We start from the raw sequence: 25,596 nt of genomic DNA, 5'->3' as shown, positions 1-25,596 counted from the left end.
CACACACACACACACACACACACACACAAACTAACAACTCCACTGAGCAGGGAAAAGCACTTGGCCTATGTCCCAAGTTCAGTCTCTGGAACTTGTAATGTGGGGAGAGAACTGACTACTGAAAGCTGTTCTTTGACCTTTATACATACATGATGTGGTACATGTGTGTGCATGCACACACACATACACTAATAATAAGAACCAAAATTTAAGTTAAAAATGATCCACCTAGCAATTCCACTCCTGAATCCATATTGCCCCAGAAGTAGCAAACACAGGTTCAACCCCAAACCCATACATTAATGTTCCCAACAGCATTTAGTCCTCACAGCCCCAAGGAGAAGCCACTCAAACATCTGTCAGCTATGGACACCAATAGGGTGTGCAGTGTCCATATGACATAGATTCTATTACTTTTAAAAAAGGATGAAGTGTAGGGTGAGGATTCCCAATCCCAAACCCAACTGCTCCCAAAGCAGAAACCTTTTTGTGTGGCAATTTGACATCATAAGTAGAAAAGGCCAGCTCACAGTAAACTCCAGATGCACTGGGAATACAACATAAAGTCATCTTCACTCTGTATGAGCTGTGTAGGAAGCATAAATGATTTTGTGCTTAAACTTGGTGTAAGTATGTCAAAGGCTAGGAAAGAATCCAAGGTCTGAAACACTTCTGGCCCTAAGCAGTGTAGACCAGGGACACCCCTCCTGCACTGACTCAAGCTCTCATTTTGGGGGATGACCCTTGAAACCATTACACAAAAGAAGCCAATTACCAAAGACCCAGTTCCATCTATATACTCTGTCTAGATGAGGCAAGTCCACGGAGACAAAGCCGAAGAGAAGTGGCTTGGAGGTAGGAGAAAACACATGTTAGACCATGGCAGTTAATTTGGGAGACGGGAATGGTCTAAACCTGTGTTGTGATGCTGCCCGCTGTAAGTTTATGCAGGACTGTTGAGCTGTGTGCTAAAAATGGCCTCATCTTATAGGTAAGCTGTACCTCAGTAAATCTACTAAACAGCTGTTCAGTCAGCATGTTTCTGCTTTCCCAAGTACACATCGTCCCCAGCTTCAGTTACTGATGCTCTGCCATACTCTGTAAATATTAAATGGGAAATCTCAGAAATAAACAATTTCTAAGTCTTAAATAGTACATCATTCTGAGCGGCATGGCAAAGCCTCTTGCTGTGCTGTGACATCCTGTCCAAGACATGAGCAGCCCCTTGGACCAAAGTCTCCACAGTCTATATGCTGCCTACCTTAGGAGCTTCCCTTAACTGACTTAACAAGAACCACAAAGTGCAAGAATGGGGACCTGGTGTCTTTGTCACGGTGGTATTTTAGGATGTTACTATTAGTTATTACTGTTAATTCGAAGGGACCACTGCAATTCCACATTGTGCGTGACATGGACAGAAACCCGGACAATTAGGCTTGCCGTTTGGTTTTGCAATCATTGTTCAGAGCGAGTGGATGAGGATGTTGGCCTCAGACTCATGTGTTTAAATGCTTGGTCTCCAGTTGGTGGCACTATTTGGGGAAGTTTAGGAAATGTAGCCTCTTCGAAGAGATTACATCTCTGGGAGTGGGCTTTGATGTTTTAGAAACCCACTCCACTCCCAGGATGCTTTCTGCTTCCTGCTTATAGTTCAAGAGGGAAGCTCCCAGCTTCTAGCTCTGGTCACCATGCCTCTTGCTGAAGACTCCGCCCCTCTGGAACCATAATCGCCAGCGAACCCTTCCATCTATAAGCTGTCTTGCTCAGGAATGTTTTATCACAGCAGTAGGATGGTAGCTAATTCATATGCCTACGATCACAACACTGATGTGTGGCACAGCCTGGCTTTGAACTCTTGTCTCCCATACGCCAGTTCAATGCCTCTTCTCTCCCACCCTCTGCAGCTGTATGGTGTGACCAGAGGAGTGGGAGGAAGAAGACAGGGACAGTGAGTGTGCACATTCGGACAGAATGGACACACAGCACCCAAAGCCTGCCCCTCTGTGGGAGGAGGGGACAGAGTTCCACAGGCCAGAGACAAGTATGCCCAGGAGAAGCAGAGGGCTGCATCGCTACTGGTAACTCACTGAAGCTTCACAGTTCAATCTGTCCTCGTGCATAGGACCTCAGGTTGTTCGCCTAGCACCAGCATCCTGCCTTCTCACCTCTTCAGTAGGACTCGGAGAGCTCAGAGACACTGTCTAAGCCACAGCCATCCCCACAGTTGCTCTGCACTAGTGTAAGCCCAGGGACACTCAGGCCCTGTGCCCCACTCATCCAGGGCAGCAGGGCTCTACATAGATAGAGGCTGGCTGAAGAGTCACAGATGTAGCAGCCAGACAGTAGTCAAGGGACACACAGGCAATGGCAGTGAAGAGTAGGGTCTGCCAGAGGCCACCGCTGTCCTGTTCCTTCATGCCTTTGTGGTCTAAACAGACAGTGAGTGTGGGTGGGGGAGGCCTGCAGGAGCAGATGGACCAAGGGACCAGAGATTGAATCCTATGCACCCCTCACTGAATACCCACTACAGCTCAAAGTAAGGTTTAGAAACTGTTCCATGGACAACGGGCTGCACCTGATAAACCCCCTGGCAGCCAGAAACGCCCAGAGTGAAGAAGTGTTGGACACAGTACTGTGCATCCTGGAGCTGCAACTGAGTGCCGGTCATTTATTCCTGTTCCTGCAGGCTGACACAATCTGTAGCTTTGACAGGACCGATCATGTGTCTTTAACCGAGGAATGAACCCCAGTCCCCAAATCAAAGCCCAGTTTGTGAGTATTCACCATTTTCACACACTATGAAGCTGAATGTGGTAAGAGAAACACAGTCATGAAGCCAGATCTGGATGTTGTTCATCTGTCTACTCAGCAGGAAGATGGTAGATCACAGGGGAATAGAGGTAGGTGTGTGTGTGTGTGTGTGTGTGTGTGTGTACTTTTTCTAAAACAAGGTTCGAGCCGCTTTCTAAACGATCCTCCTAAAGTGAAGGACCAACCACAAAGGCCAGATGCCTTTGCTCAGTACAGATGCTGGAGCCTTCTGTGAGTTTTCTCAGCCTCGTTCCCCTTCCCTTTTCCTATCAGGAACATGTCCTATCTAGTGACAATCTTTTAGGGCTGCGCTGTGGGCACAGGGCTGTTGGCAGAGGGCTGCTGTCGAGATTCTATGGGAGGCACGGGCCAGTGGATGCTGTACCTGAGATACAGGGGAAGGCTGACATTGTTTCAGGGGCAGGAGAGAAGAGTGAGAAGAGGATGCAGGTGGGGATGAGAGGCTGTGCTGAGCACAGCTCTGGCTCACCCTGAGAGAGGTACCTCAACCAGCCCCTTAACCTCTGACTTCCAAATTCCCTGTGACGTTCAGGGCAGATAGTCGGCCTTGCAACCCATTGTCTGCACAGGTGGGCAGAAGGGACAAACCTGTGTAGCTGTGTAATGGCAGGGTACACAGCAGGGAATATTCGAAAGTGACCCGCCTTTCTTCATTGCAGCCATTAGGATGCAAAAGGGGACATACGCACAGCTGGCTCCTTTCCTTTATATAATGTAGTGTGTCAGTTAAAATTGCCAGTACCTTCCTGGCTAATTTCAGATATGAGTATTTTTGTCTGAATGGTCATAAATGTCCAGCAAGAGTAGACCCTAACTATAAAGAATTTTACTAAGGCCAATTTCTATTGCTGTTCCACAAAAGCTGAGATAGCAGACACAAGTAATTAGCCCAAGGCAAACGCACAGTGATTCTTGATGCTAAGCCTCGCAGAGCCCGAGTCTCTGGCTCCCCACATGACATCCTGGCATTGAACAGCTTTTCACAACTGTCCATGAAAACAATGCCCGCCCTCAGTGGGGCTTTCAGTGAGGGGCTCAGACCATATCAGAACGCAGAGTGGTCCTTCCTGAGATGGGGCTCTGGGCCAGGAGACAACCATCGTGGGGATAGCTTAAAGCAGATAGCTTCATATGGTACACAAGAGCAAATAAGGTCTCCCTTGAGCCTTCTCTACTCCTCCAAAGCCACTGGCAGTGGAACGGAGGGCTGGCTCCACTTGGAGCTTTGTCGGGACCACCAGGGTGGTTTCACTGGGTATGAGGAAAACAGAACAGTAGATTTTGGCAAGAATCTTCCAGTTTCAGCAGCACAGGACCCCAGGGGCAGGAAGAGAGTGAATTGTTAGTGAAAGGATCTCTTAGGGGCTGGGGTCAATACGTGACTTACAATCTACTATAGGAACATAGAATACATTATATTTTAGTTACTAAAACTCCACTTGCGAGTGATACAACCAGTTAAATATTCAAAAGTTAGAATAAAGAGGTTACAACCCTGCTGGGACAACAAAGAACCATTGTGGTTTGTGTTGGCAAGTGTCTTGACCCCTTCCCTGTTCTTCTTAGCTGTGTTCAAGTCAAGGGTCCCCAGTGCCTCAATGAGGGGGCAATGACAAGCAGAACCCTTCCTGGCACAGACAAGGTCCTCTGCATATGCACGGCCCGTAGCAGTGGAGATCAGGTGCTCAGGGGTAGGAGTGAATGACGGACTGGCTTTGGGGTTCAGGTCCATGAGTTGGGGTAATACCCTTGTGTTGGTTAAAGGGAAGATGGAGGGAGATCTGTTTTCTGCTCACCTCTTAGGGCTTACTACAGAATTAAATGAGTTATTATTAACAAAAATGAGCTAATAAGTGAAAATTAACAGGATGGGGCTAGGCTCTAAGTGGGGTTATCACACAAGCAAAGAGAATCATCAAGATTGACAACTCATGGATACCATGAGTCCTGCTTTTATTAGGACAGCTCTGCTAGTTGTAACTCGAAAACTCAAATTCTATGAGAGAGCACAGGTCAGAGAAGCAAACTCTGTTTCTATCTACTTTCCCTGTCACTATGTCCTACTGCTGAGTAGTCAGTGGATAAATGACATGTCATGGACCCTTCCAGACATGTCTATGGGGTTAAGGGTACGTGTGTCTTCAAACATCCATAAATACAGGTAGAGTACTCTCTAATCTGGAAACTTGAAATCTGAAATGCTCTAAAATCTTAAACTCTCCCCACTCCATGTATGTGTCGGTGTGTGTGTGTGTGTAGGTACAAATGTACATATGTATGTGTGTATATACATGAGCCCATGTGTATATGTAATTTTCATGTGTGTGCAAGTACTCATGAATGTGTGCTTGCATGTATGTGGAGGCCATAGGTGATGTCAGGTGACTTCCTTGATCATTCTCCATTTTAATGACAAAGGCAGGGTCTCTGGCTAAATCCAGAGCTCACCAATTGAGTATAGCTACTCTGCTTGCTCAGGGATCTTCTGTCTTAGCTTCCCAAGTGTTAGAATTATAGGTAGGCTGGCATGCCCACCCATCTTTTATGTGCCTCAGAGCTGAGGTCCTCAGTATTTTACACACTGAGCTATCTCTCCAGGCCCATAAGAAACTTTCTGAACACAAATACTCCACAGCACACCTGATGTGACAAGTTGCAACTGAAACTCCAGCACCCCAAAACCTTTAGGTTGGGTGTACTAAGTATAACTTCATAGTGAGCAATTTCATGTTTAGACTAGGATCCCATCCTCATTTACTATGATGATACAGAGACTCCAGAAGCCAAGGGAGGGGGGACCATTTCAGCTGCCAGCACCTTAGCCTGCGTATGCCTCTCTCCACACTTCACCCCTCCTCCACCTTGGCAGCTCCTCTCTGCACCAACACATTTCCTGCTTTGCTCATTTTTACAGCTGCTGCATAATATCTCTCACGGGTGTTTTTGTTCTCTCTTTTTCTAACCATCCCGAATGTTGCTTCCTTGGGCATGCTTAGACTATGCACAACTTGTGTGGTCACACCCCAGAAAAAGCTTTCAGAAGTGAGACAAAGCTTATATACCTCCCAAAACTGATACCTGTAAGGCCTGTCTCTTTGTTGCTATCAAACAACAAATAAACAAAAAAACCTTGAGTCCTTGGCATTTTGGAGCCTCCCATGAGTCTCTACTGGGAAAGACCCGCCCAGGATATGATGGGAGGTCAGAAGATATCTTATAGCAAGGGAAAGCATCGGGGGAGCCTTCGTAGGTTGGGGCACAGGTCTCTCCTTTACGTCAGGGAGCAGCACAGCTGAACAGAGAGAACCACCACCCTACAAGGTTGTTTCCATCTGTGTTTTCCCAACAGTCGAGGACAGTCATGTCCTAGCCTCACTCTGCCCAGGGAGAAACCAGCCTCCTGCACCCAGGACACATCCAGCACACCAAGGATGCAAGGCGGGCCTCTGTCCTATTCTCAGAGCCACGGGGCCTCTTTCAGGACAGCCCACGGGGTCACCTCCAAGCATCCATAAAGCCATGAGCTCCAGCAAACTTAGGGCCTGTGCTGGGGAGGCATTTTGTCAACTTGATACAAGCTAGAGTCATCTGGGAAGAGGAAACTGCAGTTGAAACAATGTACCCATCAGACTGGCTGTAGGCAAGTCTACGGGAGCGTTCTCTTCATTAATGGTTGGTGTAGGAGGGCCCAGCTCACTATGGGTGGGTGGATGGTCCTGGGTTGTAGGAAGAGGCAGGCTGAGCAAGCCATGAAAACAAGCCAGCTACACTCCTCCATAGTTCCAGACCCTCTTCCTGCTTGAGTACCTGCCATGACCTCCTCAGGGAGAGACTATGATCAGGACAGGTAATCTGAATACACCCTTTCCACCCCAAGTTGCTTTTAGTTCTGCTCTTTATTATAGCAATAGAAAGATGACTAAGATGGAGTCTGTCTCAAATGTCTATCAGGAAAGGTCCACCTTGTGTGTGAGTCTCAGAACACACACATGTCCTCCACAGTGGGGTCACGTCCTGCACCACTCCTCTGGCCTCAGAACCTGTCCCTGACATATAAGACTATCATTACACTCCTCTTGGGTCCCTGCTCAAATACCATCCCCTCAAAGAAGCCCCCTGACTCCAACCCTCTCAAATCTATTAGCCTGCTGGCGTTTTCCTTAGAGGATGGACCTTGACTTACAGAGGTACTCTCTTAATGGTTCTGTTCATAATGTACCTCAGGCCCTCCATGACACCTGGCATAGAGCAAGCTCTCTTGAAAGACATGCATGGTAGCTCCCTCTTATCCAGAGAAGACATGAATGGTAGCTCCCTCTTATCCAGAGGAGACATGTATGGCAGCTCCCTCCTAACCAGAGAACAGAAGTTTCAAAAGCCCCAGTGGCACCATACAATATGAGTCCTTTATATATGCTATGCTTTCCTCATACATCTAAGTGCACACTAAAGCCTAATTTATAAAGCAAGCATAGGGAGAAATTGCAAAGGTCTTGGCTACCTGAGTGTATATTTTGCTCTTTGGAAGGCTGAAGCTGGAAGACTGTGAATTCCAAGACAATGTGAAGTTCAACAAATTCTAAGAAATAAGAAATTTGAGACCATCCTAAGCTAGAAACTGCTCCCAACACACACACACACACACACACACACACACACACACACACACACACACACACAGAGGCAGGGGATTGGTAGGAGAGGGAGAGGGGAGGGAGAGAGGGAAGGAGGTGAGGAAAGAGAGAAATTAATTTTTCCTGAATGCATTTGTTGATTCCTCGTTGGCAGGTCTGAAACCCCATTATCACTCTTGTGTACTTGAGCTGTTACTAAATAATATAAAAGTCACCTGAACACAAGCAGCTTGATACCACAGCACCTGACCAACAACCAAGATGTTCCGAGTGCCTGGCAGGCTGGAAGCACGTACAGCATGAACACACCATGCGGTTGCTCTCTCCTCTCTCCCCCTTCCCCGTTTCCACACACACTCTCTCCCCCTCACTGCAGGACAATGACATCTCACCCAGTGAAGTACAAGAATCCATCTTACTGCTTGAACAGTGTGAAACTTAAAACACAGGAATGCCAATTGATTTATTTCTAGAATTTTCCACTTAACATGTCTGATCAGCTGACCACGGGCAAGAGGGTAACTACTGTAAGTGAACAGATGCACTTCCCAGCCACCCCCAGCCTCTCTCCTTGCACACTGAGCATTGCAACTGAGTCCACACGTCCACAAGATGTCCACAAGCTCTCTGTGTGACCTCAGTATCTGTGTTCCAGTCTGTTAGTCCCTTCTCCTAGCTCCACAATCAACCATGTGGACTTCTATTCACCCTTTAAAGCCCAGCTTGGGTCAGCCCCAGCACCTCCATGAAGCCAGTCCCACAAGCTGGATAGGCGGTCTCCCTTTTCTTGGCTCTGTGCAAGCATCCCACGGGTTTTTATTAAGTGCTTCAGGAAATCCAGGCCCTCTCACTTCCCAGATTCCTCTACTGGTTCTCAGGTCTCTGGATACATGTTTCAAGCACATCCAGGAGAAGTTTGGACAGGTTAAAATTGTTTGTTGAGCATGTACCACGTGCTAGGTGTTCTCCAAACATTTGACAGTAATGTGACACATTCAACTATGTTCAGAGGGACACACACAGACCTCCAGAGGCCCCCCAAGTTGCTCAGGGGCACACCCTTCATGGGAAAAGACAGTGACTCCAGCCGGGCCACAGCACCTACCACTGAGATCTATACGGCAGCCACATGCAGGGTGATGGGTTGGGGTGGAACAGGGTCAGGAAGCATATGGTACCAGAGTGTTCGGGTCTGACCTAGGGAAATGGCCTGGGGTCCTTCTGTCCCTGAAGCAGGGGTATGATACAAAGGCTTCTTCAGGTCACAGGCTGACTGCACAAGCCATGACAGCTCAGCCCCAGCCACTACTCTGCCTCAGCAGAAGTGAGCAGAAGGAACAGTGTGTCTCAGTGTGCTGGGCACCTGAGATAGGAGGCACAGTTGAGAGAATGTCTCCATAAGATAAGGCTATAGGCAAGCCTATAGGGCATTTTCTTAATTAGCGAGTGATGGGGGAAGGTCCAGTACGCTCTGGGTGGTGCCAGCCTGAAGCTGGTAGTCCTGTGTACTATAAGAAAGCAGTCTGAAAAGGCCATAATGAGCAAGCCAGTGGCCAGCACCCCTCCACAGCCTCTGCATCAGCTCTTTCCTCCTGGCTCCTGCACTGCTTCAGTTCGTGTCCTGACATCCTTCAATAACAGACTATGATGTAGAAGTAAAAGCCAAATACAACTTACTTTTGATCATGGCGTTTCATCCAGCAACAGTAACTCTAACTAGGATACTCAGAAAACAGGAGCTAAGCTGTGGGTCAGCTTACAGCCCCTGCAGGGCCTCATGTCCCTCAAGTCTCCTCGCAGCTACCCAGACAGGCCAGTAAGACAGAGAATAGGCAGAACCTGCCTGATGGTTTGGATCTTAGATGCCCCTGTAAAGGCTTAATATCTACTGATGGCATCACGGGGAGGCCATGGGACCCTTGGGAGGGCAAGCCTAGGAAGAGGGTAGAATGCAGAGATGTATGTGAGACGCTGACAACGGAACCCAGTTCCCTTCCAATCTCTGTCCATTTCCCGGCCACTGTAAGGTGAGCCACCTCCTCCATCACTTGCTTCCACTATGGTGCACTCTGCTGCCATGGACTCAGACAGGACCAAGTAAGCGAAGACTGAGACTTGTGAAACCAGGAGCAGACACTGACACTTCTCCTCCTCGGAGCTCTTTAGCTGGGGTGTTTTGTCACAGCAAGGAATGCTGACTAGCACAAGTGCCCATTTCACAGGCAGAAGAGCTGCTCACAGATATTCTACCTATGCAGCAGGCCTGCCCACACAGCTCAGTGTAGGGAGGTGCCACTGCCTCCAGTATTGCTAGGTGGAATTATCCACCTCCAACTTCCAACTGGCACAGAAGGGGCTATGCAGCATGCACGCATCCATTCACTCACTAGTCCATTCATGGGTTTTTTGACAATGTTTTCAAAGCGCCTCAAATGTGCTGGCAAGCAACAGTGAACAAAGAACACAGGCTGAGCTAGCATGGAGTTTAAACTACATTGAAGATGAAGGGGGAATGAGCCAGTTCACAGACACAGGGTTTCAGAAAAGAGCTATGCAGAGAGAAAGCTGAGGGAGTTGGCATCATCCCACAGTGCCCCTTGGGAGGGTGTTGACATCTGAATTAGGACTCAGTGAAAACATAGAACCAGACACAGGCGGAGGGTGGGGGCAACAAGCCAGGAGGGTGACCCTGGTGCAGGCCAGGGCACGTATGGGACACGGTAAAAGCCAGCAACTGGAGGAGGAAAGGAAGAGTGGAGGAAGATAATAGGGGAAGGAAAGGAGTGTGGAGAGGTGGAGAATGAAGAGTAAAAAAGGAGACAAAAAGAAAACAGGGAGAGGGGAGGGAAACCAGTCAAGAGAAGGAGGAATGAGGAGGAAGAAGAGGGGGGAGGGAGGAAAAGGGGAGAGGGAGAAGAGAGGAGGGATAAAGGAAGAGAGAGGAGGGTGGAGAAGAAGGGAAGAGGTGGAAGGAAGAAGAGGAGGAGGAAGAATAAAATAAGGAGGTGCAGAGGCAGCAAGGGAGACGCCCAGTCTCACAGTAAGAACAGGTTTGTTCCTCTGAGCCCTGATTTCTATCCAAAGATAATGAGTTAAGCTATCTGTGGGGCTTTTAAAAAAATACAAAAGAAACAAAGAAACCTTCAGTAAAGATAATCCAGACAGACAAGGCAAATAAAAAAACAGAGGCAAAACCCCTCGGAGTCTAGTGCAGCTCAGCACGCAGTAAATCCTAGGACATGGTCTTCACGTGGGCATGCAGAGTGAGTGTAATAGTAGACACATCCTGAGTCTGGGTTGCTCATGAAACTCTGGGGCAGGAAGAATGAGGAGATTGAGAAAGGGAAGCAAACACTCGGCCCATCTACTGCTGTCAGCTCAGTCTCACCAGAGGATGCAGGCTCGAGATTTAGAAATGTAGACATATGCAGATAAGCACATGGGCTTGATGCATAATGGTAACTAAGGGAAACCACCAAGGCCCAATCTTGAAATGTGACATTAGAAAGACAAGCTGTCCCACCCTACAAGCCCCTGCCAGAGTCAGAACCAGGACAGATGCAGGGTCTGGCTTGTCTTGTTGGCTGAGTGAGTCATTTGAGAGACATTCTGAAAAGGAAAATAAAATTTTCAAATGGGTTTGGTGTGGGTTGGGCTGGGTGCTCTCAGCAATATGAAGCCAGACCAGTTGCAGGCAGGGAAGCAGCTACTTGTCATGGATGTTATGGTCATCTGTGGGTTTGTGTCACTTGTCTATTAGAGATTGGCATTTGTAATCTCTGCCTCCCTCAAATACAGTGCCTTTCTTACATACAGCAAGAGGAAGGCATTTGTAGACTGAATGAAGCAGCAGGCAGCCAGAGTCTGTGCTTTGGTCAAACATGGTGGCCCTGGTGTGGATGACAGGGACTTGAGAACAAGTGGAGAAACCAAACAGGCCACACAAGAAAGAGGCCAGAAAGCATGGTGGGGAGACAGCTCTGGGGAAACTGACCCAGTATCCAAGGGTTGTCAGGTGGAAAACTAGAAAGTTCTTCTCAGAGTCCCAGGATCAACTATCAGCTCAAAGCAAAGAAGAACCATGTCCTAGCAAAGCATTCTCAAACATGGGGCTGGCGGAAATATTCACAGTGTCCAGGGTAAATGGAGGAGAGGTGACTATCAGATGATTAGAAACCTGGGTTGATCAAAGATACATAGTGGTCCCAACAAATGGCACAGCCATCAGTGTTCCTCCAGTGTCTTGTCTTTCCTCAGATCTTCACAGGATGATGTGAGCCCTCACATCGCAGCACACGGTCTCTGGGCTCCAAGCCCTCTTCTGAGAAGATGCGTTGCTAGGGTCTAACAAAAGGCACCCAAGGAAGTGTTGCCAGTACACGGCAGTCAGCACCCCGTATATAGCATAGACACTGAAGAGGTGGTGCTTCCCATGCCCGTTCATCTGCAGTGAGCAGGCGGCTGGAAAAGGCTGGCATTCTGACGTGTAGCAAAGACATGATGCTGGAAGTGGCGGATGCTGATGAATGGGCAACTCGTGAAGGATGGGCTCCTGCCAGGGCTTCATGTAGGGTTTTCTACAGTACCACCCGTCTGCCTTCCTCCTACACCTGTGCATCCTATCAACACTCACTGAGAGCCTTTCCAAGCCTGGCAGAAAGACATTGCACATACAGCGACTTGTGCTGGCGAGGCAACTCCATGGCTGCCATCGACCTGGAGACATGAATTCTGTCTCCAAGACCCACATGGTAGAAAAAGCCAATTCCCAAAGTTGTCCTCTGACTCTGCAATGTACTGTTGCATGCATATAACCCCTTAAACTGAATAAAAATACAATGGAAAAAAACACAAGATTCACACGTAAGTTACAAAAGGAGTGAGTGGTATGTGGGGGAAAACACATGCTGCCTTATAGAGATATTATATCTTGTTTCATGTTGGAGATTATGTGTATATACATACTTTTAGCCTCATGTGACCAAAATAAGCTCCTCAAGGGAACCCCAACCCTGGAAAACACTTTGCTGTCCTACCCAACACCAAAGTGCATACCTACCTTTCAGAGGCTCCTTTTGAGACTGAGGCTGACTAGGTAGATGCCATTCATTTGTATGCTAACTGCTTCAAGGCCACACTTAAAGGGCATCTAAAAAGCCCAAATAAATGAAAAGCCAACTGAACCATGTTCATAAACTGAAAGTTCAATCCAAGAGAGATGACTTTCTTCAAATTAAGCTAACAAGCCGATAGACCTCCACCCCAATTCTCCACAAATGAAACAAAGTTGTTTTCATTTATTTCTTGCTGCTTGGGCTAAATAAGTTGATTCTAAAACGTATTTGGAACAGAAGGATCGTTTTGGAAATGAACAAACAAGACTAGGTCAAGTGTCAGAAGAGCAGCATGGGGCAACATGGGTACAGACAAAAAGATCAAGTAGGTGGGCAAAGAATGCCAAACAGACCTGTGCTCTCAGGAAAGCCTAGATGTGGAGATGAGAAGACACTGCAAATCTGCTGAGACAGAGTGACAGATGGGTAACAGCTGCTGGAGAAATCTTTACATAAAACCAAAAGCTACATTTCAACCTTATATCACATACACATGGTGTTCCTGAGTGCTAGGAAAATCTTAACTTTAATACTCTTAAGAGAAAATACAGAAATTGTTCATACAACTTTGGGGGAGGAAAGCCATCCTAAATAAGAGGCCAACGGTACAGTCCACAAAGGAGAAACGGGGATACACACACACACACACACACACACACAGCATCAGTAAGATGGACAATTCTGTACACCTTAAGAAGGAAAAGTCACACACTCAGAAAAGGTCCTACAGCAAAGAAAATTATATTAGAAAAAGAAAAGTATAAAGACTTTGTTGATAAGAAAACACAACCCAAAGAGATACAGAAGGCTTTGTCTTTCTCCAGGCGCATCAAAATCACAAAAAGATGCTCACCTTGACGGCTGTCAGGGAAAGGCACAGTTAAAATAGTAAAATACCATTTCACACTCATTACCTGGGATAAATAAAATCTGGCTGGACTGCAGTGGCAAAGGTCTATAATACAAGTATTTGAGAGGCAGAGGCAGGGGGATTGCTGCAAGTTCAAGGTCAGTATTGTCTATGCAGCAAGTTTCAGGCTAACCAGAGTTACATAGCAAGACTCTGTCTGGGGAAAACAACATGAAACAAACAGAAACCCCTGCTTTGATGAAGTGCTGCACAGAAAGTGGAGTACTCACTTGGGGATGGAGAGACAGATGGCCTAAGTGTGGCTCTTGGAGATAACCTGGGTTGGATTCCCAGCACCCACATGGCAGCTCACAATGATCTGTAACTCCAGCTTCAGAGGATTTGACACCCTCTTCTGGCCTCTGCAGGTACTGCATGAATGTGGTGTACAGACATACAAACAAGCAAAGTATCTCCACACAAAATAAAATACTCCCCCCACCACCACCACAAAAAAAAAAAAAAAGAAGAAGAAGAAAGGAAGAAAAGCAGCAGAAATTCTGTCAAGCTGATATTCAGGATGCAGTTAGAGCAATCTCTGCATCATCTGTTAAGATGCATGCCACACGTGCCCCACAACGCAGCAATTACACCCTTGCCCATGGTTTAGATGTGCCCCCATCACAGTATGAGTTGGAGAGACATATCCCAATGCAACAGCATTGAAAAGTGGCTTATGGGAACTGATTTGAATTGTTACCATGGGACCAACAGGGATTTCCTAAGGAAAACCTGAGTTTAAACCCCTTGCTCCTCTCTTGCCATTTTGCCTTTTGCCATGGGATGATGGTGCAGGTGACAGCTCTTGCCAGGCATCAGTCTCTCCACCCTGGACTTCCCAAACTGTACAAGTATAGGAAACAAACCTCTGTTCTTTATAAGTCACCCAGCCCTAGGCATTTTGTCACAGTAGCATACAACAAACTAAGATGGGTTTACAGACTAGAAACAGTCAAGAAAGCTCAATTAGTTCAACCATGGTGGGAATGGACCACAGTCTAACCCTACCAAGAAGACTTGTAAATACAAAGTAACCGTTCATAGAGCACAACCCTAGAAGGGGGTAGGAATGAAGAAGTCTGGATTCTTGTATCAATATAGATTCAACTGAAAACCACAACTGAGAAAAGAAACATAGTAAAAAGAAAATGTAAGAATTGGATACTAGTAAAAAGAAAATGTAAGAATTGGATACTAGTCCTGGAAAGGTTTACAATATGTAAATCAGTGTCAGTTCTATTCCAGGCACGTACATAAACAGAACAAATATAAAGCCGGACAGGAGATCTAAATTCAGCCAGACTTCTAGAGGGAAGGGAACAAATGGTGTCTGGAAAACCAATTAAAATCACTCAGAAACCCACCATTCCTCCTCCTATGTTACCAGAATTACCCACAAAGTAGGGGAGACTTCATCAATGATGTCAGGTCCCTGCAGATGAGGAAAGCTCAAGGAGCATTTGGTCTTGCCTCGAACACTTACAGAAACCACCTATCCATACCTGGCTGAGGGACTCTCCCATGGTAGGAGTCAGAGCCGCCATATACATTCTCTGAGCCGTGCATCACACACTTCTACAGAGTACATTTCATAAGGCACCTCAGAATGATGTTCCCCTAGGTTATATCCAGTGTGCAGTTTACACACAACTGTATTCCTCCACCCTGTGAGAATGACAGTGCTTTAGAACTCTGATAAAAATCGTGCTAGCGTCTGGGATGAGGGGTGCTCACAGCCTCATGGGTCCTTCTGATCTCACATCCCTCTTAAATACATTTGAAAATATTCACCCACTTCAGGTACTGAGAGCAAGCTAGCCCCCACCCCCACCCCTACCCCCAAGAGACTTCTGCTTTCTAAGGCTAAATATACTCCTGGCTTTGCTTACGGCAAGCATGCTCTGCCTTCTCCGCTGTTCGGAATGAATTTTTAAACTGTCCTTTTACCAAGCACTTCCCGCCCTAGTAAGCAGGCATGCTGACATGTTTTCAAAGAGCCAGAATGCGTTCCTCTCAGCTGTTCCTATGGGACTCCCCAGAAAAACCCACACGCATGCTTGCTTCTACAGCAGTCTGATGACCACAGGAGCCAAGAAACTTGGAATAGAGGGAGTTGAGCCTAGACTTTTCCAGGAGCAGGGTGGAGGTGGGAGGAGATGGGAAGGCAGGGATGAGGACAAGGCCAGCGGATCCTTCACTTACTCCCAGAACTCCATGACCGGGGAGGTGGCATTCTGCAGGGACACATGACTGTAGTTGCTGAAGTTCAGCTTCTGGAACTCCACACATTTCTCTGAGTGGGAACAAGACAAAAACACACAGGAAATTAACCTTCATGGGGCCAAACTGGGGAGCACACAGAGCTGATGGCACAGCTGGTATTGGCAAACAGGGGGTCAAAACACACAGGTGAATCCATGCTTTGACAACAGCTTCCCTGGTGGCTTGCTCTGGTTCTAACAGGAGGAGGATGTGGTGGGAGCCAAACCTTACTCTGTTCCCATCCAGAATCTCTCTGCATGCTCCCTGAGTCTCACCCCCCCCCCACACACACACCATCTTCTACTCTTTCTTGTCTTTCTTTGCTTAGCCCCACCCATGGCATTGTTCTCTGGTGCCCAGTGCCCTCACTGGAAAGAACAGACTAGAACAGACATCCCCAGAGGCTCTGATGGAGCTGGGATTCCCATTCATGTAGCAAGATGTGACTACTGGAGCAGCCTGAAGAGCTGAGGACGAGATGAACCAGCAGGAGTACACAAAGAAGAGGCCCGTGGTCTATTATTCCCTCACTCCAATGAGTCAAAAAGGTTGGTTATTGAATAAACTCATCAAAACTTGGATCACCAAGGGACTCTGCATCAGAAGCATCCTAGTGTCCAGGCCCAGCGCAATCCTGAGCTGCCTCCTTCTCCAGGAAGCCTTCCTTGACCTCCCTCTCCTGAATTCTAAGTAAATGAGAACCCCAAGACCCTCCACAAATCACCTTCTTTAACTTTCTTGACTATGAAAAGAAAGAATCCAAGGATAAAAAATAGCAGAGGCCACTGTACACCTTCCCCCTCCTCTGTAAAGCCTACAGCCCACTAAAGACAAAAATAAGAATAACTCCAGCCAGGGTTCTATTGCTGGCTGCTGTTGATTTTGGAACATGTCAGCCACCGTGGACCTTGTGCCTGCAGACATAGCTGCATGAGCCACTGGGCTGCAGGCTCCCTGGACATAAGCTGCCTTAGGACCGAGTCATTCATTCAGCTCCAGTGAGGAGTGGGTGCTGCTACATCTGGCCGTGCTTTCTCACTCAGATGAACCCCCAGTTGCACCTGCCAATTCAGGCAGGAGCATATTAGGCAAGTGATGATGTCACCGCCTCTGTAGAAAGGGGACCACAAGCCAGGAAGGTCTGTGCTCCACTGGGGATAGATGACCTGGCTGTCTGCATCATTCTCATTCCTCTTGGCTACTGCTGGCTTGTGCTGAAAACAGGTGGGTCTGGGTGCCCAGAGAGTCTAGACTGGAATCTAGAATCCAAGGTTGTCAGCAAACTGACTGGATATACCCCAGCCTGTTTCTGCAATGATGGTATCCTTGTTTTTTTGTTTGTTTGTTTGTTTTTTTTGTTTTTTTATCAGATTCTAAATGGGTGCTGCTTATTATCTTCCCTACAAGGAAAAGGAAACTCAGCTGGATGCGGTGGTCACACCTGAAGTCCCAATACTTGGGAGACGGATGCTGAAGGACAGATGGATGCCAGCCTGGGCCACAGAGCAAGTCCATGTCTCAATGCTAGTAAATTAGACCCTAACAGAATAAAACAAGGCAGACAGGCAGACAGGAAAATAGGCAGACAGGCAGACAAGCAGACAGGCAGACAGGCAGACAGGCAGACAGGCAGACAGGCAGGCAGGCAGGCAGGCAGGCAGGCAGGCAGGCAGGCAGGCAGGCAGACACATATACACACACACTCCCTCAACTATTCAAAATTGACCTATAATTTGCATTAAAATTAATTAAATAAAAATAATCAGTGGTTATACACCTGTGTGAGTATTCTCACAGATAGACAAGAAATTAAAATTATAGTAAGTCAACTGTTTCTCAGCCTTTGACCTACAATTGAGTATAACAAGTTAAAGCTGCTCTGTGTGCACCTGTAGTCCCAACACCTGGGCAGTGGAGGCAAGAGGACCAGGAACTCCAGGACCATCCTGGGCTACACCAGACTCTATCCTAAAGATGAATTAATTAATTGACTTATAAATGAAATATCAACTCAACTGGGGAACTGACACAAAGTTAAATAATACCATACCCTCCCACAATGTGCATAACAATTCCATGTGGTGATAATAAACTGCTTTAAACTGCTTTATCAGTAGAAAAGCAGACCAACAGCAAAGAGACAGGGTCTGTGAAATTAGCCTGTATATTTGTCCATATTTGCCCAGCTCACTCTTCTGCAGGGCTTCCCACTTACAGCGTGCCTCAGCCTCAGCTCATTTCAACATGTCTGTCTGTCCATTCATCTATCCATTCTTCCTTCCTTCCGTCCTTTTTCAATGCTGGGGACAGAACCCAGGGCCTTATGCATGCTAAGCAGTTGCTGAGCCACTGAGCCACATATGTCTTGACAACACATGATTTAAAATTAAATCTTGAGAAATTACAAATTATAAAAACAGATTCAAGCCACAGAATCTCCCAGGAGCCCTCAATGGCAGTGGCTGTGGCAGAGATTCAGGGCATATACAGGTTTGTAGTTTCCTTAACATACTAATGATCAGGAGCCCAAGAATGCATTCCCGTATTTTAGTTTAATAAACATCTCCTTGAGGTCCCTTGCCAAAGGAAGGCTGACTAAACCCTGGACCTGAAAAGGGTTGACAACAGCTGTCACAGAAGTGACTGGAAGGCAGGTGAGGCAAAGACAGAGAGACCTAGAAACTAGACTGCTGTGCTTGTTAGACCTAACATGGCTGCTGCTGCTTCTCTCAGTGACCAGTACAGTATCCAGGCTTGCTGTATCTCAGCTCTTGGGGTGATAGGCCCCACCCAGACATAATTAACCATTCCAGGCTCACTGCATCTCGGCTCTTGGGGTGATAGGCCCCACCCAGACAGAATTAACCATAGATGCTAACATAGATGGATAGGTCAAAGTATGTGTCCCAATTCCAGTCAGAAAGCAGCACCTCTGAGAAGGGCTCAGAGGCCAAAACTTGTCTCAGAAAGAGTGTTAGAATCCATTGGTGATACCTGCTGTGAGCACAGAATTCTCAGGAAGGGGTGGAGCAGGTTTCTCCCTCTCTAGATTGCCAAAGAAGTCCTGATAGGATGACAGATTGTATCTAAGTCAAAGATGACCTATAAGACTGTCCACTGTGTGTGTGTGTGTGTGTGTGTGTGTGTGTGTGTGTGTGTGTATGGGGAATGTCATTGCCTTCGAACATTTAGCTTGTATGAACAAGTAAAGCAAACCAGGTAACCTGGGTGTGGTGCTAGCAACCGTGTCTTCTGTAAGCATTTGCTGCTTCCCACTCGTGGTTGTGGCTGTTGCTGTCAAGTAGGGCAGTTGCCAGAGAGTTAGTGTTTAAAGAGAAGTTGGGGGCTGGGTGTGCTGAAGAGTTGGCTTAGCATTTAGCAGCACTGGCTGCTCTTCCAGAGAACCTGGGTTCAATTCCCAGCATCCACATGCTACTAGACAACCATCTCTAACTCTGGTCCTGGTGGATAGGACACCCCCTTCTGGCCTCCATAGGTACTGCATGAATTTGGCCACATTCAAGCGAACACTCACACACATATAATAAGAATAACAAGAGAAGCTGGAAATTGGGATTTCCACACAATGTCTTCTGACTTTCAAATTCTGGCAACCAAGTGCATTTTCGAGTTTGTGCTCATTACTATAAACACAATAATCTCAACTGCCCTTAATTTAATCTCATACCTCCATCTCATTACGGAAGATGAACCACTCAGAGAGGCAGGACTAGAGGACCCCTGATCCTCAAATTGCAGTCCAGCATTTGGTCATACCAGAACACTGTCCCCAGGGCTCAGCCTTATCTCTAACTGCTGAATATACTCTGGTCAGGTGACCATTGTTCCAGAAGCCACACCCTGGAAACTGAACTCAGGGTGCATCACCAACCCCAGATCCCCCCAACAGGACCAGGAGAGGCTCAGCCTGGAGACCATACCTGTGTTCCACTCGTGCCCACAGGTGGCCCAGGGGAGCTCGGTGGTGAAGCAATTGCTTAGGTAGAAGATGGCCCACGCCAGGATGATGATGTAGTAGACATTGAGGTGTGCCTCGATCACCTGTGTTGCATAGCCAATGCCTGTGAGGAGCAACGAAAAAGAGTGGCTGGGGCCTCTGTCCTTTGAAACAGCCTTGGCAGCTCCTGGCAACTTGGCACCAATGAGGTGCTGCTTTGCCCATGAAATCAACGCTTACCTTCAAATAAAGGGCAGACCCTCCTCCAGCACGTGATGCCACCCTCGCTCGTGAACTGCCCCAGAGCCGTTTCCAGGAAGAAGACGGGGATTCCGCAGCAGATGAAAAACACCACGTAAGGAATCAGGAATGCCCCTGTGAGAGTGCAGAGGGGTGGTATGGAAACTGCCCCCGCTCTTCTCCACCAGCACCAGTCCTACTCCGTGGGCATCTACCCCAGGGCAGCACACGGCCCTCTTTCAGCTGGAATTCCAATTTGGCTGGAAAGGCCAGAGCCAGAAAACAAGGGAGGGGGTTTTGTGCCCTCTGCCACCTTTTACCTTAAGCAATTGGCCCTCCTATCTCTGGGCCTCAACTTCTCCAGCTATAAAATGAGTTTTAATAAGCAATGCCATTGATCTTGATGGCTGTGTGACTAAAATAAGAATATTTGGAAAAAAGTATATTGTTGATTAATTTGGTGTGTGTGTGTGTGTGTGTGTGTGTGTGTGTGTGCCGTGTGCAAGAGAAAGAGTGATAGATTTACTTTCTGTGAGTGTGTACACATGTATGCACATGTATATAGAGACCAGAGGTCAATATCTTCCTCTATAACCTTGACCTCATGTTTGGTACAGGCTCTCACAATGAACCAGGGCTTCACTGATTCATTAAGACTGGCTAACCAGTGAGCTCCAGGTGCCCTCATGTCTCCACCTCCCTGGTGCTAAAATGGCAGGTGTGTACTACCACACATGGCTTTTTATGTGGCTGCTGAGGGTTCAAATCCAACCTTCACGCCTGAAGAGAAAGCACTGTACCAGCTGAGCCACCTCAGCAGCCCCCAACCCACCTTCCAGCTCAGACTAATTCCCTTCTCAGTCGCAAACTAATCTCAAGGGGGCGAGTGAAGGAAAAAAAATTTTTTTTCAGAGAATCATTTAATGAGAAGCACCAGGCTTCAAAGGGTTAAATGTCTCTGCACATATGACCCAGGTATGGATCTGGGCCCTAAGAAATTTGTAGCAAGAACCCCCCTTCAAAGCTGACTTAGCCTCAGCCTGGGTAAGGACTGCCGTAAACACAATACCCACGGCCCCGGGCCTTTCTACAAAATAAATGAAATGAAGTTGGCCCTGCCCCTAGCCACAGATGGGGAAGCCCCCCACCTCCAAATCCCTCACTTTCTTTCTCTCATCTAATAACAAAGCATGAGAACCCAGCATTCTCCATCTGATGTTACGAATGCAGGCTTTACCTGAAATTGCTTTTGCTAAATGAAGCCTCTTTGCCCACAGGATTAACAGCAACAAACCTTGATGAATCCAGATAGTGTGGACTTAGCTACTAGGCTTTGAAAGGGTCTTAAATCTTTTTCTGAGCAGGGAACTAATTTAAGATTGTACCCTGGTACTTTCAATTATTGTGAGAATCTTCCAGTCCAGCCTGCGGACATGTTATTTTTAGAGGAACCCACAGCCCAGCTAGATTGAAGGCAGAAACTTATATGACAGAGTAAAAGGCGTCTGAGGCCTGACTCCAAATCTATTTGATTAAAAAGCTGAAGTGGTTCCCTTAAGAGCTTGTAATTCACCTTTGAGCCTCCGAGAATCCAACAGATGACGCTGGTGGGAATGCCAGCTGGCCGGTGTACCCACAAAGCTAGTACTGTAATTCTTAAAATAACTAACTTGACCATGCCGGGGGTGTCTGCATCGATGGAGGCTTTTGGCAAATCAAAGAGCAAACAACCAACAATGAGTCACGTTTCAACTTTACACACTACAACCTTAAAAACAATTTGTAACAAGGCTTCTGATTTACCCAATTTATCTCCATTTTCTACTTTTGCCAAATGCGTCTTATTTAGGCCTAACATTTCCCAGATGAATAAAGATGTTAAAATAGTTTCTGCCCCAAACTATCCTAAAGGTACAGCTTTTCCTAAGCACACATGGTAGCTTCTGAAGGCTCCGTCTGCACAGTGAGGCAGGGCCTGCCTGAGGGCACAGGGTGCATTTTGGGTCTTCAAGTCTGCAGCCAGCTGTCTCCCCTTGCCAAGCCACGGACACCACTGGCCACTTCATTACCAGTGCAGGACAGGCCTGGAGCAGCCTGTGCCTTCAGGGTGAATGTCCCCAAAGAAAGGGCCTGAGCCAGGCAGTGTGGTTCGCAGGCCCCTTAGCTGTTTGTACAGGAAGCCCTGCACTGTCCCTGCCAACCAACTTCTCTATCACCTTTTTAGGGTTTGAGATTTTTTTCTTGAAGATTAGGGGTAGGACAGGGAGGAGAAAAAACGCCAACACAGGTCTTTTCTGAGAGGAACTGTGCCACCACAGGCTTTAATGGGACCCCTCGCCACTCTGCCATCCTACTGTGATAGGAAGGGTGTGGAAGTTTGAGGGGGATGTGGGGGTGTTGGGTACCACTCTGAGATGGGGACCACAGCTTCATTTCTTCCTAATGGCACTCTGTGATGCTGTCGTTGGAAGGGATGCTGGTCTTCCCCGTCTCACACACATCAGCGTGGTTGCAGTTGTTGTGGGTGAGTCTGAGCCCAGTAAAAGAAACTGCTTGGTGCCAGTTTTTCCTCCAGAGAGGCCTAAAATACTTTCCCTAGAAAGGGCCTACTACAGAGGGGAGCAAGTGGCAAATGGCCGTCCAAAAGTTCTCCCCCGGGGGTCAGCCTGATCCTGCACAGAAAGCTTTTAGAGTCTGAATCTCACTCTCAGCAGTAGTAAAACAGAGAGTTTCTTAGATGCTTAGTACCATCGTCGTTGAGATCCATAACAGCATTCCCTTCCAAGGTGACTGACTGTGAGACGATTTAAAAATTTACAAGACATGGCTAACGCTGGGCCCCTATTCCTGGCACTTCGGCGACCTCTCTAAAAGATTGCTCAGATCAGTCTCTTCCTGTGAGGACAGGGAACATCCGAGGCTAAATAACAGGTTTCTGCCTAAAATACCAGTGAGAGTGGCCTGAAAGCAGAGCTCCTGGGCCAGGTCTGTCCCTCACGCAGGTGACAGACGCTGCTCTGGGCCCGGTGGCAGGTGGCAGATGGTGGTGCGCTCAGGTGCGAAGCGGGCTCTGTGCACGCAGGCGCAGAGAAACAGGTGGGCCCCGTGCAGTCCCACAGCTCCTGGGGACTGGGAGGGGGGATCGGGGCCATGCACGAGAGGTGTCACCCCACCCCAGGTGTCGCCCCGCGTCCCCGCCATCCCCGCCGCGCTCACCTCCGCCGTTTTTGTAGCACAGGTAGGGAAAGCGCCACACGTTGCCCAGTCCGATGATCTCTCCAGCTACGCTCAACACGAACTCCACCTTGTTGTTCCAGTGGCCGCGCTCGTGGACAGCCTTGTCGCGCGCCTCGCGCGTCCCCGCCGCGCCCCCGCCGCCGCCGCCCAGCGTCTCGGACCCCCGCGCCTCCTCGGCCGCTTTCCCGTTGCCCAGGGGCAGCGCTTGCTCCGCAGTCATGGCCGCCCTGCCGCCTCGTGCGCCGGCCCCGGCTCTGCGCCGCCGCCCCGGGCGCCCGGGCTTTTGAGAGGCTCGAGCGGCGGGCGGGGGAGCCGGGGGTGGAGCCGAGGGAGCCGCCCGGGTCGGACCGCACGGGACGGGGACACGATGCCCAGGCCACCTCCTGCCCGCTTGAATCCCGGGATGGTAGGGGCGCTGCAAGTCCAGTGACTTGACCTTGTGCGCCCAGCGCCTCCCTTAATACCTTGACCTTGCGCCCACCTGGCTAACTCAGGGCACAGGGTTTGCCCTGCAGCCTGACTCGCTGGCTTCTGAGTGCAGGTAACAGCAGAGTTGTTATCCAGGCCCAAGTGGGCTATGAGTGCTGCACCTGAACTTCTATCCCCTCTCTGTGACCTTTCAAAGCTTGGGCCTCAGTTTTCCCATCTCTACTCAGAGGTAGATGGGCAGCTCTAACTTTTGAAGGGCGAACAGTTGTGTGTGTAGGGTTCAGTTGCAGGGGCCTGGTGAGAATACGGCCGGGGCATGAGATGCAAAGTCCTTTTGAAGCTCCCTGGTGATGGTAGCTGAGCTGTAGCCCCAACCCCATGCCCAGTACCCTCTACCCTGGAGGTCTCATTCCCCCCTCCCCCTCGTGGCCCCACTCTACACACATATGAGTCTCAACAGTGTGGCATTGAGTACGGACATCCAGCGGCAGGAGCAGGCAAGTCTAAGCTGAGTATCCTGCTTCACCTACGTGAGCTGTGTGACTTTGGCCAGGCTCCTGAGACTGCAGTTTCTCAGTTTGCTGTTCTGCAAAAGATGCTTCCAATATCACCTTCTTAGGTTTGTACTGCTTGCTTATTGTTTTGTTTGGGTGAAAGGATAAATGACAAGATGCTGATAAACAGTCTTCCTACAGTAGAGACAGTCAATGACCATGCACCATGCAGTATGCAGACATGCATGTCCACGTCTGGCTCAATACGTCCCTCCTCTCGGTTGTACAAACAGCATACAATGTCCTACAATAATGGCAGAGAACTTGGCGAAATATGCTATATAACATGTACTTAGAAAGTATTTGTAGATAATAAGGTCAAGGATATAGCTAAGTAAAAAGTCCTTGCTGATGATGTGTCGAGCCTTGGATTTCATGCCCAGGACCGAGCTGAAGTCAAGGGTATGGATAGAGATAGAGTCAGGGGTATAGGTAGAGAAGGAGTTGTTTTGGGTCGGATGACACTTGTGAGTTGACAGCTGGCCCTACCTGTGGTGCCCCTGGTGGAGGAAACTTTAAGAGGCAGAGCCTTAAAGGAGGGTCTTCAGGTTATTGCGGGCATGGGTTGGCCAGGAATATGGGAGCCCACCATCCTCAGGTTGGTCTCTTCTGCCATCCTGAGGTAAGCCTTCACTGTCCCATGACACACTTCTGCCTGAGTCCAAACTCAGGGCCTCTAGGAGGCAGTGCCAGATCCACACTGTACACTGCTTCTCGGAGCTATGTGCTGCCGCACTGAAAAGCTGACTGACCGACAGATGGAGGAAGGAGAGGCTGATGTCACGGTGGGTGTGGGCAGGTCCATGCTTCTTACATAGCCCTGGAGCAGACTCCTTGGGTTGCCTGGGTCCCTCTGGTCCCAGGGCTCCTGGGTCCCTGCCCTGTGACCCTTAGACACAACCTAGATGCCCTTCTTCCAAGCTCACATTTCTTAAAGAAGTAAGTGGAGTGTTGAATTAGTCTTGGAGGACTAGGCAGCAAATCCTGGTTCTTGGGCTTCTCTACCCACAGCCTGCCTGAGCCCTCTGTGGATTCGTGTACCTTCCCCTCTCCCTGCAGTTCCCACTCTTGTGATTTTTATGCCACCACCTCCTGTCCCCCACAGTCCTGATTGCTTGTTCTGATCTGCTTTTTCCCAGCCTCCAACCACTGAACTAAATACTGATGGTTCCTACACCAGGTCCAGGTATTAGAAAGCTCAGGGGAAGGTCTGACTTCATGCCTAGTCTCTGCCAGCTGCGATCTTTGTCAATTGGACACAAGCCAAGGTCATTTGGGAAGAGGGAACTTCAGATGAGATGATATCTCCAGTAGAAGGAATGCCCTGTGGGTACCTTTTCTTCATTTATGATTGAGGTGGGACAGTCTGGCTCACTGTTGACCAGTGCCACCCCTGGGCTGGTGGTTCTGGGTTAGCTAAGAAAAG

The 25,596-nt window shown here is 48.3% G+C and overlaps 1 protein-coding gene across 1 annotated transcript in view; it reads right to left on the bottom strand.

Annotated features, from left to right (window-relative positions):
* Nucleotides 1-23,443, bottom strand: part of Slc6a11 (solute carrier family 6 (neurotransmitter transporter, GABA), member 11) — a 118,646-nt gene extending 95,203 nt beyond the window's left edge. Inside the window, exons 1-4 of the mRNA NM_172890.3 lie at nucleotides 23,167-23,443; nucleotides 19,951-20,085; nucleotides 19,694-19,834; nucleotides 15,693-15,783 (exon numbers count right to left, since the gene is read on the bottom strand). Coding sequence (NP_766478.1) covers nucleotides 15,693-15,783; nucleotides 19,694-19,834; nucleotides 19,951-20,085; nucleotides 23,167-23,407 — 608 coding nt within the window. The 5' untranslated portion in view covers nucleotides 23,408-23,443. The remainder of the gene's footprint in view (nucleotides 1-15,692; nucleotides 15,784-19,693; nucleotides 19,835-19,950; nucleotides 20,086-23,166) is intronic.
* Between the last annotated feature and the right edge of the window lie 2,153 nt (nucleotides 23,444-25,596).

This window comes from Mus musculus, chromosome 6 (assembly GCF_000001635.26).
Source record: "Mus musculus strain C57BL/6J chromosome 6, GRCm38.p6 C57BL/6J".
NCBI classification, from domain to species: domain Eukaryota; kingdom Metazoa; phylum Chordata; class Mammalia; order Rodentia; family Muridae; genus Mus; species Mus musculus.
This window is presented reverse-complemented; position numbering and strand designations above follow the sequence as displayed.